Source organism: Strigops habroptila, chromosome 8 (assembly GCF_004027225.2).
Source record: "Strigops habroptila isolate Jane chromosome 8, bStrHab1.2.pri, whole genome shotgun sequence".
Taxonomy (NCBI): Eukaryota; Metazoa; Chordata; class Aves; order Psittaciformes; family Psittacidae; genus Strigops; species Strigops habroptila.
The window spans coordinates 51,363,904-51,381,814 of record NC_044284.2 but is presented as its reverse complement, the minus strand read 5'-3'; the positions used below and the strand labels follow the sequence as shown (position 1 = coordinate 51,381,814).

Sequence of the window (17,911 nt, the reverse complement as noted above, 5' to 3'; positions counted from 1 at the left end):
ATGTCAGCACAGTCCAGCAGTGTGCAGGGGGAGATTAGACATGGAAAACAGGAATGAAAACCTGAACGTGTGTTTGTTCTCAGCAGAGGATGGCACAGAAAACAAAGCCTTGATTGCAGATGGAAATGAAGGGGCACAGGATGCTGTGGACCTACAGACCCACATGGAGGCCAGCCCTCAAGGAGCAAAAAGGAGCTCTGAGCCTTCTCAGATACATGCAGCATACCCTTTGAACTAGCTGGAATTCACCCCTTACCTTCTCTCCCTTTCCTGGCATCTATAAAACCCATGGCAGGGGGTTTGGAACTAGATGATCTTAAGATCCTTTCCAACCCTAACTATTCTATGATTCTATATATAATCCCATATGCCAGAAAATACAGGCATATTTCCAAGTGACAGTCCAAGTGGGTAGACATGAGCTTTCATTCACATCTAAGACTGTAACCACGGTGGGAGTGTGGTGGGTTGCTGTGCATTCAGGTGCAAGGCCTTTTCCCTGTACAAGCCATGCTTTAACTGCTAAAGGTGAGTTCCCACCACTCTGGGGCTGGCGGGGAATGCTGGCAGGCTCCCAGGCCTGGCTTGGGGCCTGCGCAGGCGATGCCGGTGCGGACGAGGCGCAGCTCAGCTTTCAAGCCCTCTCTGCTGGAGGTCCTGGCCGGCATCACTCTGCCCCCACTGCCTGGCACACTCTTATGCTCACCTCATATTCCTGGGAGAACTTCAGCCCATCGTTGGCTTTCAGCCTGTCGATGTTGTCAGCGAGGTCCGTCACAGGGATTGGGGGGTGGTCACGCATGCCTGCAAGAGACACAAGGAGGGAGGAGGGAGAGGAAAATGGTTATGGCTCTGCACGGCCGAGGAATCCTTGACAACAGCATGGGCACAGCAAACCAAAAGGTGGGTGCAAGGCGGACATGTGTGACTATGTGAAGTGCTGGGTGGGATGGATGGGAAGTCGGCGAGATCATGCGGCATGCTGCACGCACTCTCAGAGCGGTGAAACACAACAGAAAAGTGATGTGCAGAATGTGCATGACCGGGTGAGCATGCTCGGACAGTACAGCCACCGGGCACACAGAGCAGGCCACGCAGCGGCAGGGGCTTGGGCAAGCCCCCGGCAGAAACAGGCTCCCGCATGGACTGAAGTTGAACACACTGATTCTCTAGTGCTCTCACCACCAAGGGCTGAGGCTGATCCTCCCTAACAACAGTATTAGCCAAGACGAAACTCACCCAGACCTGCATCAAGGGAAACCTCTGTAGTGTAGGTGCACAACTTTTTGGGCAGGCAGATGCTGCCCCAGCCCCTGGGAGCTAGAGAAAGATAGGAAGAGCCCCATAGAGGAATGGCTCCTTCCATGGTCAGAGACCGCACAACTTTCCAAGACCTGAGGAGCAGCTCCGCCTGCAGTCACATAAGTCAGTGCTTTTCAGTGGTGCTTCAGAGGCAGAGCCAGCTCCAGGGCCCAAAATCCAGTTCCACTGGGCTGTCTTGTGCAAGGTGCCATGTGCTCCAGAGCAGCTTCTTGGAGGCTGCTGTGAGCTGATATGCAGCTCGAGCCACGGCATAAGTCTTGTGCTATCTAAAGCAGGGATGTGCAGTATGGCTCATCCTGGGCACAGCCAAAGCCCTGCTCAGGGGAGAGGCCTGGAGGAGGGATCCCACAGGTCCCGCACAGGGGACAGGTACTGTGAGGGTGCGCATGTGGGACTCGGGGGGAGCCCTACTGGAGCCCTGGGATTCAGGGCTCAACCATTGCAGCCTCTGTCTGAAGCCGAGATGTGAATTGGCAGGAATGTGGCTGTGAAACACCTCATCCAAAGCCTTGCTCATCCAACTCCCAAGGCTCGTGACTCCATCGGCTTCTCTGTGGGTTTCCCAGAAAGCCCACATGGGTAATAATGATTATTAATAGGCTGAAGCTGTTGATTCACACCCAGGGAGACAAGCTGGAGCATGGCCAGGAGCTTCTCAGTCGCTAAGGAGCCTTAACACTGCCACAGATGGCAGTGATGGGCCGCAGAGGTGACGAAGCAGTCCCCAGGCTGGGTACGTGCATTTTACAGAGTGGTGACAAGTCACTAGGTGATAACATGGAAGTGTTACACCATAGCCACTGCACAGCAGGGCTCCTCGCACCTCTGCCAAAAGCATCTGATGTCACTGCATATAGGTAAGACCTGGTCCAACACGCACTCGTCCTTCCAACACTTGACAGCGCAGAGCTATCCATGGATGAGACATGGGCAGAGAGAGAAGGAAATGTCCCTCTTCTGCCTTGTGCCAAGGTCCTCCTGCAAATGCTCCTCGGTTTGCCATTTCACCCATCAGGATCCCTGAGGTGGTTGAGCAGGCCCACAAAGATGATGCTCTGATTTCTGCACAATTTGCTCATTGGTGCCAGAGCTCCAGAGGCTGTAGCTCAGGAGCAGCCTTTGCAGTGCAGAGTTGTTACTGATGAGCCATTGCATGAGAACAGTGTGGGAGCAAGGCGGAAGTGTGGGGCTGGAGGAAGAAAGAGGCTGGAACACAGCCACAGTATGGGCTTTTCCCTCTGTGGTTATGTATGAAGTACAGCAGAGCCATGGACCACAGCAGAGCTGCAGACATTAATCTCTGCTGAGAAGTACAAGGGACTCTCATCAAACTTCGGTTTTGCTGGTCAGAGGAGCGCTGCAGCAACAAAAGAGCAGGAAGAGCAGATGGTGAGAAAGAGGTGGTTGGTATCCTGTTATGGTGAACCTAAAACAACTGCCACTGATGGTGCAGGGCAAGACAGAGATTTGTACGCACTACCAAGACTTCTACATGCTCTTCCAATGACTCTGGCAAGAGAACAGTAGGATGTCCACGAGGCTAGAAGGGCTCAGAGGTCTCACAATGCCTGCAGGGCTGCAGACTGTGAAGCCCTTGCCTTTGATCCTGAAGGCAGCATCTATCCTGCATATTTATCCCATTCCTGTGTGCATACACAGATGCCTTGTACATCAAGCAGGAGGAAGGACACACCTTTATGGTTGGTTGAGAGTCAATTTGAAGCTCACAAGATGAGATAAACTGGCAGTTGCACCCATAGTCCTGATACTACTCCATCCAACCTGCTAGAGCAGTAAGTCCCTCTGCTCTGTGCCTGCGATTCTGGTGCCAACACTGCCAAGCAGATCAACTGCACGGCAGTTCAGAGAAGACTGGCATCCCTTGGCATCAGTTCTGTCCAACTCTATGACACAGGTGACCCAGCCTGAGGAAGCCAGGTTGCCTGAGGTAGGAGGAGAGTGTGTTCAACCACTGGGCTGCAGAGCACCCTTCAATTTGTCTGTTAGGGGTTTTTAGCTGGCCACCCCCTCCAGAATGGCCAAGGTTATCTGTCCCCATGCAGGGCCAGCTGCAGGCCTGGTGCCACAGCAGAGCCTGGCATGGCACTGCGAGGGGGCATGAGGCTTGGGAGCAGACAAATGGCTGCCACAGGAGCATCCCAGCAGCCCAGTATCCGGGGCCTTCCCTTCTGCACTGTGCTGTGGTGAGCTGCTGTAGTGCCGTGCAAACAGTACCCGAGCTTGGCCCTGCACATCATGTCAGAAAGTGAAATCACTGCCATTCTACAGTCTGCTGTGAGTGAGGGTGACCTTCATGACATTGAAACAAAAATTACAGAGACGAGAGAGAAAGGGAAAGAAAAAGCAAAAGGTGTCAAAAGATAAATACAGGAGTTAAAACTAACTTGAGACATTCGGGCAACTGGGGACACTGGCACCTGCAAAGAAAAGAAATGGGGCAAGAACAGAAATCCCATTAGCCTTTAATCATCATCGCAGAGGTTTAGAAATGGAAAGACCAAGAGATGAAGATGCAAAGGAAAGCACCATCTGCCATGGTGCCAGGAGCCTCCCTCCTGCACAGGACTGACTGGCCTGGCCCTGGGGCCGCTCTGCAGCTGGCCATTACACACCAGGCTTTTGATTCTGGTCAGAGCCATCCTCTGACATCCTCTGATGCTGACAAACATGTGGAGCTGGAGGTACTTGCAGGGGAGTGAGCACACAAGTCTTTAACACCAAGAGCTACTTCATACCACTGTCTACAGCCCCATACCCAAGGGGAGACGACAAGGGCAGGTGGATGGCAGGTACAGGGGACAGCTGTGCTGCTTGGTGGCCAAGGGGACTGCACTCAGGCCCAGCAATCTCCACTCAGTGTCCCTGAGCCTCCAGCTCGCTTGCAGCTCATGAGCAGTGCGACTCAGGCTCATTTCATGGTGTACTGGGACACTGCCCGGTCCCATATCCTCTCAGCAACTTGGCACAGTGGTATGTTAGTACAGGGAGGCCGGCAGCGGGGGAAATAACCCTTGTCTGAAGTAGAAACCACAAAAATGAGAAACCTTAATATTTAATAACAGTAGCCCCATTAATTATGCATTAAACAAGTTTTCCCTGCTCAGCACACTCCAGCAGGGAGACCAACTACTGAAGTGTGCAGGGCTGGTGGCCAGCACCTCTTGTCAATGCATCCACACAGCACTGCCTTGACCTCGGGCAAGTGACAGGGGCAACAGCATGGGCCCAGTGGGCTTTGTGGTTTTCATGCCTCCTCATTAATGAGAACAAGCTCGTCAGGAGCTGGAACAGTCACTTCTAGCTGCATGACACCTGCTTCCACCCTGCAGAGCCTCACAAGTGATGCAGGGGGAAGAGGACAGTGTTGCCATGTGGTGGGGGGGCGCTGGCTAGCAGCATCCCAGGGCACTGCTGCTGTCTCAAGTGAACTGGGCACTCTGGGTTCTTTTCGTCTCTCCAGAGAGCTCTGCAAATTTACTAAATAAACCAGTGTCTTTGGCTTATGCTTAGGCAGGAAAACAGAATTTCCTGGGCTCCTCTCCTCTCTTGAAGGCAGCTCTTGACTCTTCCTACAGCTCTAGCAAGTGACGCCCTTGTTGCAAACTTCCCAGTCTCACTGGAGATGGGAGTAGGTGCAAGCCTGACCTGTCATGCTTCTCTGTTCAATGTAAACCACAAGCATACAGCAAAGCTGGCTCTTGTGTCCCTGGACAGCGGGGACATGTCACAGAGGCCTGTCCCCACACACAAATGTCCTGGAACAGCCCTGATCAAGACCTTGCTCCTTTTCAAGAAGCTGCATGCTCTGTGTGTGACCCTCTCCCCTAGTACTGCTCCCAGTGATCTGCCTGTTGAGATGTTCTTCCTCTAGCGCAGAGGCCTCCCGTGCTCCCCACAGCATTTTCCTCCCATGCTGGAATACCATGCTGGTCTGTCTTGTGGCCAATTAACCGCCAGGCTGTCACTGCATCCTACCCATCAGTCCTGCCTGGGAGATGTGTTAACTACGGATCTCTGACAGCTGCTCTGGCACAGAGGGAGATGTGCTGGTGAGGCCCACCCCAGGTCTGAGCTAGACCATTGTCAGTGGCAACAAGAAAGGCTCCTCCTACCCTTCCTCCCAGACATGGCAGGTTTACATCAGGAAACGGTCCCTTCAAAACTCTCCTGTCAGATGAAAGCTCTTAGATGAATGAGCAGCAGGAGGAAAATGAAAGTAGGTTACAGACCAGGAGGAGCTGCAAGTTAGAAGAGAACTGTGTGTGCCTCATTTATTGCTGAACTGCTCCCTCCACCACAAAAGCACAAGCACTCCCCCACCTCATCTAGGACTTGGACTCTCTGAAAGGCTCTGAACGAGTGAGGGCGAGTCTGTCTCTGATCACTACAATGACAGGTACTGTGCTTTTGGTGCCATCAGAGACATTCAGACACAAAGAAGCAGCAGCATGAGACCCTTCTGCAGCGCAAAGTACAGTTGTCTCTGCGGGCTGGCAAACTACTTACACCCCCAGGCACCACAGGCCAGTGCAGGCATGATGAGATGCTCTGCAGCAAACATTTGCATGCAGAAAGCAACAGCTTTCACTGAAATATCATCCTCCGTGCTGCAACCACCGTGACCAGCAGCATCCCTTCACCGGGCCACAGCACTGGCTGGGGAGCAATGCAGGCTGCAGGTAGCTCTTCTCTTCACCCTTAGCTCAGCAGAGCAGGAGTCAGCACACCAAAGATGCCAGGATGAAGCTCCTGGGACACCCCCAGCAGTACAAAGGCTCTCTGTAAGCTCCTGATTCCCCTCTGACTCAGTCCCTATGGCCAGCAATGAATAAGTGGTGCTCAGCACTGAATCCCAGCACAGCACCTGGGACCAACAGAGGTGTGGGCTTTGGTGAGTTCTCCCAACTTTGCATGGGGGCTCCTCCCGGCTCAGGACAACCACACTGAGCTTCATGTAATGTCTGACACACATCACGCAATAGGCTGTCCCTATCCAGGTTCCCTAGCCTTTCGTGCCTGCAGTGACAAGGCCAGGGAGAATGATCTGGAAACCAGAGAGAGAACACTGGGATATCCTTGGTCTAAGCTCCCTCTGTGCCACTGTGACTGAGAAGATGCAGAGCTGCTGTGGGGGTAGGACTGTAACTCCTCATCCGGCATGGGGAACTGGAGGAGGTGGACACAAAGGGTTTAGCTGCTCCTTACCTGGAGTCTGGTAGTTGAGCCGCCTCATCTCAACCGGATCAGAGGAGTGGGCCAAGAGTGAGTCCTTCAGGCCGATGGAGTGCTCATCCTTGGAAGAGGGGGAATGTGCCCTTTTTCTATGGACAGAGAGGACAGAGACAAGCAGGTGAGCTCTGGAAGAGACCAGCACGAACCACCTGGGAAGAAGACTGGGTCCCTGTATCCCAGATACCCAGCTCCATCCCAGGCTCCCATGGGCTCTTGGCATATCACATCTTCTGTGCCTCCAATTTTCCATCTATGAAAAAGGAAGGATTATATGTAAGCAATGGCAGAAGTCTGATTAGTGAGGCACTTTGAAATGTCATATTCTGCAAAATATTTATTAGAGAAAGAGGAGATAGATGCAAGATGTTGTTTCCTCTTACTCTCTCAAGGAACTATTTCCTGTAGTGGAAGGATATATAATTTTTTTTCCCCAAGTATTAGAAATATTTAAATACAGAATGCTGTAATATAATAGTGTAAAGGCTCTTCAGGGTGTGTTTTATTGGGCCATTAATACATGTCTTGAATGGTTGAAGGCACCCAAGGCGTGTATTAATGGAACAATAAAATACACTGTTGTCTCTTCATGCTGTATTTATGCCTAGAGCAATGCCACCACCTCAGGCTCTTGCTGGAATTCACAGTCAAAGGAGCGACAGATCCAATCAAAAAGTGGACAAGTGAATATTAAAGAAAATCTAATACTGCAAGAAGAGTTTTTAGAGATTCTTTAAGTCCACTTCTTGGTCTATATTATAAATATAGTGGATATACCCATGCAGCAGAGAGGGGTGTTGGGCAGGAGCAAGACAACAGTACTCTCTTCTGAGTCTCTGCTGACCCTGACACTTTGCCAACACGCTGAGCATGCAGCAATACACAGAGATTTTGTCTTTTGGCTACAGCCCCAAAATGGATTTTGCCTGATGGTGAACCCCTCTGCTGACCTGCTGTTTTCTGGAAGAGAGGGAGCTGCATCACTGCTAGTCTGCATGAATGCTAGCACATTTACCATCCTGCAAATCACTACAGTCAGTCTCTGCTTTCTAACCCCTTGTGAGGCATTTCAAAGCACCCTGAAGGACTGCCAGGTTCTGCATCTTCGGATGGTGGTGACCCTGAGCCACACATGGTCAGAAACACTCCATATGCAGACCGTCGCTGTATCAAATACTGGAGTTGTCCAATGGGGAGGACCAGCTTGTGAGTCTTACACTGCTCTAAGTTATCTCAACATCACTGAAGCCTTCTAGCTGCCTGGACTGAGACAAAAGAGCTGAGACTGTGAGCACCAATAGAAAGAAAGGGAAATTCATGGCAAACAAATAAAGCGCTGTTTCTCCTATCAGGAACACAGCAGGATGTGCCATAAGCTACTGTGTGCCAGTCCCTGAACCCTTGAGCAAAGTGGCCCTGCTTTTCTGGGGAATGGACACAGCACATAATTCATGTTTGTGTCTTTCATCAGTTGTCTAGTCAGGGCAATTGCTAAAACAAACCTCCAGATCCCAAGCTATCCATTGCTACTCAGCTACAATTCATTCCCATTGTAGAGCTGACACTGAATATGCTGCACAGGTAAAATGCCTCCAAAGACAAGAAAATGGAAGAAAATGCCTTTGGAGGCATGGGAGAAAATGCCTCCAAAGACAAGCAGGACAGCAAAAACCTGTAGGATAACACAGCATCACTCTGAGCATGTGGGTGGTGCTGGAAGGGGATATGCTGCTGCTGCATGAGCTAGGAGGCTGCAGGGGCATGAATACCAGGTACTGGTATTCATATTTCATGTCATTTCATATTCATATCCATACCACAATGGATTGGTACTGCTTCCTCTTGCTCCATCCACACCAGACTCTGGGACAAAGCAAAGCTAAGCCTTGCTGTCTAAGGGGCCCAAGTACAGAAATCCTCCCCCGGGGCCATCTTACCTCCTCAAAGACCAGCAAACACCTCACTTCTTACAATGGCTTGGTATTCCCTCAAAGCTTCCTCACTACAGACTGCAAGAATGCACCTGCATTCTTGACAGAACAGCTCTCAGCCTGAAGTGACTGAGAAAACAAAGAAACTCCTATAACTGCTTGTGTTGTCGGCTTTTTTTTTTAATTTTAATTTAATTGCAAAAACAATCTGGGAAGTATTTATGTTGGAACTGTCTCCCTAAGAGCTGTGAGAGGTTGGCAATTGCTAGGAGGCCAATATCTTTGAGGAAACAAAGTCTTTGTAAACCCCCAGGGCTGGCCTGCTCCATGCTCCCAAAAACAAAGATGCCCCTTAGTAGCTTCAGGCTTATTTTTCAAAAAAGAAAAAGACTTGAAATTTTAGCAAAACAAGAAGATAAAAAGAATTCATACCTTTCTTGCTTACTAGATCCAGGGAAGAGCAGAAAGAGAAGAAAGGAGATGATCACTCACACAGAAAGGCACTGGCTGCAGATGCACAGCAGAGCTCCATTTAATCAGACAACAAAGCCAGCCCTTCTCCCCAAGCTACAGATACATATGTAAATAGAGAGTCCAGGAGGAGCAGAACCTTGGAGCTGAGCTGATAGAGGCTGACCTACTGTAATTGAACAGGCTACCCAAACACGTGCAAACGCAACCTGTGGCTCCTTGAGAGGACTAACAATCATCTCACACTACAGCTACAGCTCTAGCAGGACTGCTCTGCTATGCAAAAGCAGGTGGTTGCTTCAGCCAGGAGCACAGAGTGTGGATGGTGCTAATCTGGTAGCCAGGACTGAGAGGCCTCAAAAAGAGAGCTCCTACTCTGGTTTCAGCCTGTCACATCCATGCTCTGTTCTCACTGCCAAGGCCATGTTCCTCAGTCAAAATTCACAGTAGTGGGGGCACTTGCCAGACATCAAGCAGGCAATTTCCACAGAAAACCAGTACTAGAGAAGTCCTCAAGGCTGCAAATCCAAGCTGTGAGACCAGAGAGTGGTCACCAGACTGGCTATATGGACACAGCTGCTCCCCTCTGTCCCACAGCTCACACGTTTCCAGAATCCACAGCAGCTCAGAGTCCTGGGGCTGATATTAATTACTTTCTGCATGTCCAGCCCTTCTGCTCTTTTTATAAGGCAGCCTTCTGCTGTGCCAGATAGAGACCTTCCTCTTCCCCCTGACCACCAAAGACTGTCTATCAGAGCACCACATATCTGAAGGAAGGAGAGTCTTGAAGGTGCCATCACCTGTAGCGCTTGTGTTGAAACTGCTATGTCCTGGACTGGATCTCACCTTTTGAAGAGGAGTATAGCAATGACAATGATGATGATTAATATCACAGCCAGGACAGGTCCCATCACCCACAGCATCTCCGGTTCATCCTGCTGCTTTGCTGAAGCCACTTCCATCACAATCTCATCTGAGTAGGGGCTGGCTGCGTATCTCTTCTGAACAGCACCGGCAGGAGAGGGAGAGAAAAGCAAGCATCCATTATGCCAAAGCAACAGCTATATCCCTGAAATGCAGAGGTTTCCCCTTGCCTCTGGCCAGCAGGGAACGGTCATGCTTCTCAAGCCCCAGCAGCGCACCCCTGGATCCTCCCTCTCTCAGCATCAGGAAGAGGTCACGCTGTGGAAACAGTCTCTTTCTGGTGCAAAACACTCCCAGGGCCGGTAACTTCCTGGCTGGCAGACCTGGCCTCGAGGTGCCAAACTGGAGCAGCCCAGCTAAGAGTCACTTGCCAGCCCTGGATTCTCTTGGAGCCAAATCACAGGTTTTTGAATCCCAACCAATTGCACAGTGGGGCTGGCTGACGATTCCTAAGTGGTTTATAATACCTGCTGTGCTGGTATCAACACAACTTTCCTGGACAGGGCTATATTAGGAAAACCCCTGCTGGGCTGTGTGGTTTTCTTAAAGGAACAAAATGACAGGAACATTTTCTACCTGATGTCTCAGCCCTGATACACAGACCTTGGAAAGGAGCTCATGTTTACAGCTTCCTTTCCAGAGACTTCTGCAACTCGAAGGGACAGCTTTCTAGCCCCACCAGCAAGATGGGATTAGCAGAGACCCAGAGCGTTCCTGCAAAAAAATGACATTGCACCTGCCTTGTTCTGCTGCTGTTGCTAAGGATTATGGAGCTGTGCTGTCCCTTCACAGCTCAGCCTCGCTGGGTCAGAAGGGTTAAGTGCTGCAAAAAGAAATCCTTTCCCCCTGTTAGAGGGCCAGAGCTGTAGCAGTTCAGTGCTTGTGGCTTTTGAGCAGCACCTGCTGCCCAGCATTAGGGAGCTAGAAGAGCTCTGCTCCTGCCATAGAAAGTTTCAGTCACTGAAGAGGTGCCTGTGGATCTATAAATCTGCCTTAAGGTCAAAGTTTAAACATGCACTTCATGTCCGTGTGCATCTGAGGAGAAGAAAGGGAAGAATCAAGCATGCTGGTGTCACACAAATGCACATCTTGATCTCCTCTCACAGGTGCTCTTGATCCCAGCCAGCCTGGTTTCAAACATGCATGGAGTACAGAAAATGCTCTTATCTGTGACATCCTTCTGGCAGCACACTCAGGTGCAGCATCCTTGCTGCTCTCCTCAGATTTATCAGTGGTCAGAGATGCCACCGGCTGGAGGGTGGTTTCTACTTTGTCTGTGAAACCTTTCAGCCCTCTTTCAATGATCCTGAAACAGCTGCTGGCTCCTGCTATGTTCCTAAAGGGAATCTGCATGGGATCACTGCAACTCATCAGCCTGTTCCTACACCCCTCATCCACTCCAAACAATGGAGCAGCGAGTCAGCAACAGCTCTGTCTGAGCATGGAAGAGACAAAAAGATGCTACATTGGTGGTAAGAGGATAGGGCAGAAGGCCCGGGGCTCCCCTGTGTATGGGCAAGTGGATACTCTATGAGGAAAGCACAAAGGCTTTGCCTATGACTACCCAGAAAGATCAAACTGCATTAGGTGAGGGGAAGGAGCACGCTGATCTGTGCAGCAAAGTAACATGTATCCATCTCCAAAGCTTTGTGCAAGGGACAAAGATTCATATTTTTTGAAGACATGCTTTGGAGATGCCTCCTTCCAAGAGAAGACAGAAGCAGAAAAGATCAGAAAGACAGTTATCTCAGTGGCATTTCCAAAGGCAGACTGCAAGGTGCATGTGTCCCTGCTCTCCAGAGATGGTGTTTCAACCGCACTCCCCTTTGCCTTTGAAGAACGGCAATGTTATGCTTGCCTGCTGACACCAGAGCAAGCGATTTAAGAGGAGATGAGTGGGGGAGATAGCGCACAGCCTTGGACAGAGTGCCTTATGTTTCACATGAAAACAGATATGACACAGTGGGGGATGCAGAAGGGTGGTCTCTAGGAGCAGGGTGTAACAACTCTCCTGGCTGGTGGTTCACTGGAGGGCTGTGGCACATCTATCCTAGGGAAATGATGATGATGATAGTCTGGGATCAACTAGTTAAGGTCATCTCTTCTTGACAGGGACTGCCAGGATAACACATCCTAAGGCTGCTACCTTACCTTGCTAACCTGTGACTCTCCTTCTCTTACCAGCGTGCACATCTTGCCACAAGAACACATGAGGTGGACGACTAATGAAGAACTTGACCAGCCCTAATGAGCCATTACAAGCAAACAAGGCTGAAGAAGGAAGCCGCAGCTGGAAGCTGACCAAAGGATTCTGTGCATCTCTATTATTTTAATTATTTACACACTGGCTGCTGCTACTGATGCCACTACCACTCCCGTCCTTCATGTTTACAGCTGGACAGGTCTTGTTATGCTACTCCCTGTTTATTCCATCAGATACTGCCTTCCCTCTCACATGCCCAGGCCCTGTGTGCTTGGCAGCATGCTGCTGACAAAGGCAGTGCCCATTTGCCTCTAGTAAGGAGACACACGGGAACAAGAATCCCTACACAGCAGGCAACTGTGCAGCTTTGCCCTGTTGACAATCCACTGTGATGGGATGCAGGTTTGCTTCTCCAGATGTCAGCTGGAAGTGAGATTCTGGCCAGAGAAGAGCCTGTGAAGGCAGGTTAGCAGGGGATTGTTCATTGCAGAGCCTCAGCAGCCACTGTGCAGAGCAGGATTTCAAGGGGCTGCTTGCCACAGTCACTTACTTGAACAAAAGCAGAATGAGAACCTATCCCACCCCAACCATGTGTCAAGCTCTGCTCTGGGCACAGCCCACCAAGCCACAACTGAGCTTGTGCAGAGCACGTTTGTTGACACTGCCCTCCACTCTCATCTGTTATGTCAAACGTACATGCTATTTCTCTTCAACAACACCATCTATCAAGTCAACTCCCATGGCCGCCTCGGCTTGTTGAGACCAGCTATGCAGGCTCACTCTCCTCTCTTTGGAGAAAACTCCACCATCCTGGCTTACAGTAATCGTTCACCCTGCGTGCACTGAGCCCACCCAGCTCTGCCAGGAAAGGCTGTGTCCCACCCAGCAGAAAGTCCTTACCGTGTCTCCATCCTCCAGCGAGGCCAGCACAAAGCAGCGATAGCTCAGGTCTTGAGACAGGGGCTTGTTGTAGAAACCTTTGTAGTTCTTCTCATCCCCCAGGGTGAAGGTCTCGGGCAGCACATCCACTTGAGCAGCAATGTAGGGCTTGAGTCTGTCTGCTTGGCGTCGCTGGCGCCTGCTCTGACTCCCTTGGCTTATGGCCTCCAGCAACTGGGGACAAACAAGGTGCATCACTATCATTTTGCCCAGCATGACACTGCCTTTCACTGTTACCTCAGGACTCCGCAGGGTTGAAGGAAAGGGAGACGATACCAGGTTTGATTTAGATGTAGTGGTACAAAGAAACCAGAGAGATGTATTATACATTTAGGCATTGCTGTGGCACCTGTCTGCAGACCCTCACTGCAAGGACCTCCACCAGAATCTCAGCTTTGGGAAAGTCCTGAGCCCTGGGATGCCACCACAGTGAATGTTAGGGCTCAGACAGCCTGGCTGTGCCTATCAGCGTGAGTTAATGTATCTCAATGGGCTGTGAGGGAACCGGGCCATGTTCTGTGCCCCAAATATTGGTCTGGACAGCAACTCACACTCTATGCATAAGGATGTACATCAGCTGACACTGATATATAGGGAAAAAGTGACATTTGCTGTGTCCTTCCCTTCTGTCAGTGCCTTGATATTTCACCTGCTGCTGGGTAGCAGACAGAGCTTTGTGTAAATCACACAGAACGGTAACAGATTTCATGGGACGTTCAGAGTAAAAATGGCAAATTTCATAGTCAGCCACAAATTCATGAAAAAGGATATAAACACACAAAAATTCAATTACACTGCTAAGAAAGGCTCTCAGATGTTTGAAGATGTTTTTCTAATGAATAAAATCAAGTATCAGGCTTGGAACAGAAATTCTAATTTAAAATGAAGAAGGAGGCATGAAACACATTTCACACACAAATGTATCAGTGCAGCATTGTCATAGTAGACAGGGAACATCAGTGGGGCTGGAGACAGTGATGTGCACACAAAGCCATGCTGCTGAGCTGAGGAGGAAAAGCTGGGTAATGCACCCCCCACTCTTTCCCCTTGACAGTCCATCCTTGCCTTCTTATGAATACTCATGTTGGAGCAATTTAGAAAAGCTAAAGCTTATTGCAATATCACCAAAAATAGGAAGGAAAGAGAAAAAAGGGAAAAGAAAAAGGGGATGAAGAAATCTGTTTCACAAATAACCTTGTCACCACAGGGGGAAAAGGCAGAAACATAGCTTTTGGATGGTGGAGTTTGCTCCCTACACACATCTCTTGTATCTTGGCTGAAATTACAGCTGAGCTCTTTAGGGCAGAAAGCATAGCTATATGTGCATGAAACCATAGGGCTCCAGTTGTGGTTAAGGTTGCTAGATGCTGCTGCCACTTACATATGTAACACACATCAAAAGACTGCATCAAAAGAATGCCAGGCTTGCAAAGTTCAGATCCTGCTAAATTAGAAAATTAATATTGCCTGTGCAAAATTAATTCAGCCTTATGTGTGTGCACTGTGTTACAATCCTTGACTGCATGGTCACACACTCTCTTTCCTGTAACTCCCCAGCTTTGTTAAATACACAGGAGAGACAGTGCTTAATCAAAGAGCAGCTATTCCATTTTGTTTTCTTCTTTGTATTGTGCAGCCCGAGGCATTGTTTATTGCTTACTATTCAAATCCAGCTCTGAAGACAAAACTAATAATTTCCTCATGGGCTTTTCTATGGTGCTGATCACTAGAATATTACAAGTGCTTCACAAACATTAACGATCTTATCTTTCAAACACCCATATGAGGTGAGATGACAGCGATTATCCTAATTTTACAGATGGAGAACAGAGACACAGGGACATTAATGTAAAAAACATCCACTAATTTTGAATGTCAAATTGAAAAGACATTGGCTTGTTTTCTTTTTAAAGAAAACTTAGCATTTTTTCTATAGCATTGACTGTATCCAGCGGGGCTCCTATTGACTTTCTCTGCAGCTGGGGATGCTTAAGCTTTGCAAATGAGGCTCCAGGATCTCAAACTGAGCACTCCAAAAAACTAGAACATACAAGACAGTGGCTGCTAATGAAAATTTTGTTTTAAATCATTTGCCCAGGGCTGAGCGAAACAGAGATAGAAACCAGTTCTTCTGATCGCTTTCAACCACCTAAAGCTCCCAACCAAGCCATCCTTTCTAATCCTGGTCTTCTATTTCTTATGATGTTTTCCAACTTCTGCAACAAAATGATGCAGGAGACCTACAGATGATGGTTCTCCATCACACAAGATCCCCCAACACACGCTGTGAGCTGGGACCCCATGGAAAAGACTGTGCAATCATGTAATTAAACATTAATGATAAGCAAGGGCTGACTTACAGCTTCTAATGCTTTGTAATTTCTGACTGCTTCAAGCTTGCAACTTTGTTTTCTGCATGGCCCCTTCGCTGTGTGCTTTCTTGGAATTTTTCCTTATTACTTTGGGGTAGAGGGTGCACGTGGGAAAGAGCGAGCCCACAATCCCCTTGTGTGGGAATCTCCTGACACCCACATCTACTGATGTTGGCAGACTGCTGCACAGAATAAGCTGCTTTTTTGGGTGAATGGGCTGGTGAATGTTGACAGCCTTTAACAAGCAAGCGTAAAGGGGACTTTGCAGGTTTTGTTAGATACTAGAGTTAACTCTTCATCCAAACTGCAAGCTTAGGCCCAATTCAGACAGGGAAAAGCCTCTTGACAGAACCGCTTAATAAACTGAGAACAATACCTTTCTCTTCTAGCTTGTTCTCAAAATCAGCATGGTTGTTTCACCTAAAAAAGGCTGCAAAGAGTGTACATCCTGAATCAGGACCCGTCCTGGGCAGAGCTCTGAGACATTCAAGTGTGGTCTCCTAATGGGGCACATTCTGGGAGGTGTCTCCTCCCTTGCTTGACTCCTGCCTCCTTCCTATATGCTGTCGCTAGCCAAGAAAGGCTGAGTGGGCACTGCACATCCCACAGCCCGCCATCTCTGACATACAGCCTGCACCTATGTTGCTGCACCCACGCTGCTGCCAGAGAGCTTGGGCAAATTGTCCTGGGCTACTTGGGAGCCACTTCCACCACAGCAACTCTACAGACTCCTACCTGGTCCAGCTCCATCTCATCAGGTGTCCGCCACCGAGCAGTCGGGCTGCTGGTGCTCTGATCTGCTGGCACAACCACGATGTAGTACCACCTGGGAAGGAAAAAAGCATAAGCACTGGACTCTAAGTCATCTTTCTGGCAGGTCGCCAAATAACATGTGCCATCGGCCTCCCAAGGACAACCTGCTCCTTCCCCTGCCCTGGGTTCAGTAAGGGAGAGGCTGGGTTTCCAGCTGCACCAGAGAAGACAATACTCCCGGTAGCACTCATTAGGTTAATGAAGATCTACAGACTGTGCTCCAGAGGGTGGTGTAGGAGCTGTGAGAAGGACATTTATATAATCGGATTGTAGCAAGAACCCTGGGGGAATTGTGCTTCAGCACAAGGATACCACAGTAACGAATAAGACTTCCACAAACTTGCTTTTTTAATCTCCTTGAGGCTTTAGGCATTATTTATTTAAAGGATGTTATACAGCATCAGAGAAAGTCCCTCCTGATCCTCAACTGTGTTTCTGCTGGTAGCATCTGGAGTGTACCCACCAGGGTGAGGGCAAACTGTCAGAGAATTGTCTTAATTTTATTGCACACAAATATTTGTTCAGAAAGAGCCAGCAGCGTGATCCCACGTTATGAGTAAACGTCTGGCTCTGCACCACAGCCTGCTCAGAAATTCACTCCCAAGTTACAAAATCCAGAGGTTGGCAGAGTTCTGCCCTGCCTTTTTTCCCCATCTCTAGCCCCCCACCCTGCCTTCAATACCCAGGCATGGCACCTACCTAACCGGAACAGTGGTCTGGACTTTGGGAAGGGCGAGGGTGAATTTTCCTTCCTGTATGTACTTGTTTGTGGCAATGGGTTTGCTTTGCAAGACGTCAGGAGCGGTGCGGATTGAGACAAGGTGCTGGAGCCCTCCAGCACTGCTCCCACGGTTCATTAGCACAAAAGAATAGTCTGTGTCTGGCTGGAGGTCACTTATGAGTTTCTTCATCGAGTGGCCATCCACCTCCACACTCTGGCTATTGTAGAGAATCTGAAACGGGAAAAGGACATGCTTATGCAGCTGACAGCTGCTGAGGAAAACTCACACTCAAAATAGCAGCATTAAAGATAACAATTTGGCTCTGGGCCCATCCTCAGGTGGTTCAGCTACTGTACGCTTCATAAACAGCCATAAATCTTTAGTTAAAGAAGAGCAACACCCAGCAGTGGGTTGAGCTGTGCTCCCTGTGCCTTATAGTGACGGAGCAGGGAGGGGGTCATCTCGGCAAAGCCTGGGTGGCTGGTGCCAACGGTGGGGCTGGTGGTGCCACACGTGCTGCTTTTCAGCGCCGGTTTGGAGGAGGAATCCAGATGGCTGTGCTTTGCTCTTGTGTGGAGATGAATGGGTCTTTGTTTCTTGTCTCACGAGGCTACAACACACAATATGCTTTTGGTGTAAAATCCCGTCTGCTTTAAATTGTGTCACTCCTGTGTCTCCCACCTCATGCCTGATGGAATGGTTAACGCAGACCATCCCCCTCCCAGCATGACTGGGGGTTATATGCCTCACCAATGATCCAACAAATCCTAGCAGACCCATAACAGGGCTCTGCAGGTGTGACATCCCGTTGTTGCCATGACAACAGATGCTGCAGCCGTGGGCAAGAGGTCGGAGCTGTTTTCCCTGCCACGCTTGCAGCAGTGCAGGGCAGAGCAGGGCTGCTGGTGGCCCAGGCAGTGGGCAGCCCCCATGCTCAGCTTCCTGCCTTGGGCCCACTGGCCC

At 49.6% G+C, this 17,911-nt stretch overlaps 1 protein-coding gene across 21 annotated transcripts in view; it reads right to left on the bottom strand.

Moving 5' to 3' along the window:
• The window catches only part of PTPRF (protein tyrosine phosphatase receptor type F), a 391,730-nt gene that overhangs the window by 26,686 nt on the left and 347,133 nt on the right, over positions 1-17,911 (bottom strand). For 12 of the 21 annotated variants that reach the window (XM_030493851.2, XM_030493849.1, XM_030493867.2 and 9 more), the window contains 8 exons: positions 16,926-17,179; positions 16,149-16,239; positions 13,003-13,215; positions 9,822-9,976; positions 8,937-8,948; positions 6,550-6,665; positions 3,729-3,761; positions 707-804 (listed from right to left, as the gene is read on the bottom strand). In XM_030493851.2, the coding sequence (XP_030349711.1) occupies positions 707-804; positions 3,729-3,761; positions 6,550-6,665; positions 8,937-8,948; positions 9,822-9,976; positions 13,003-13,215; positions 16,149-16,239; positions 16,926-17,179 (972 nt within the window). The remainder of the gene's footprint in view (positions 1-706; positions 805-3,728; positions 3,762-6,549; positions 6,666-8,936; positions 8,949-9,821; positions 9,977-13,002; positions 13,216-16,148; positions 16,240-16,925; positions 17,180-17,911) is intronic. The other 9 variants (XM_030493859.2, XM_030493862.2, XM_030493863.2 and 6 more) reach the window with 3 other exon arrangements.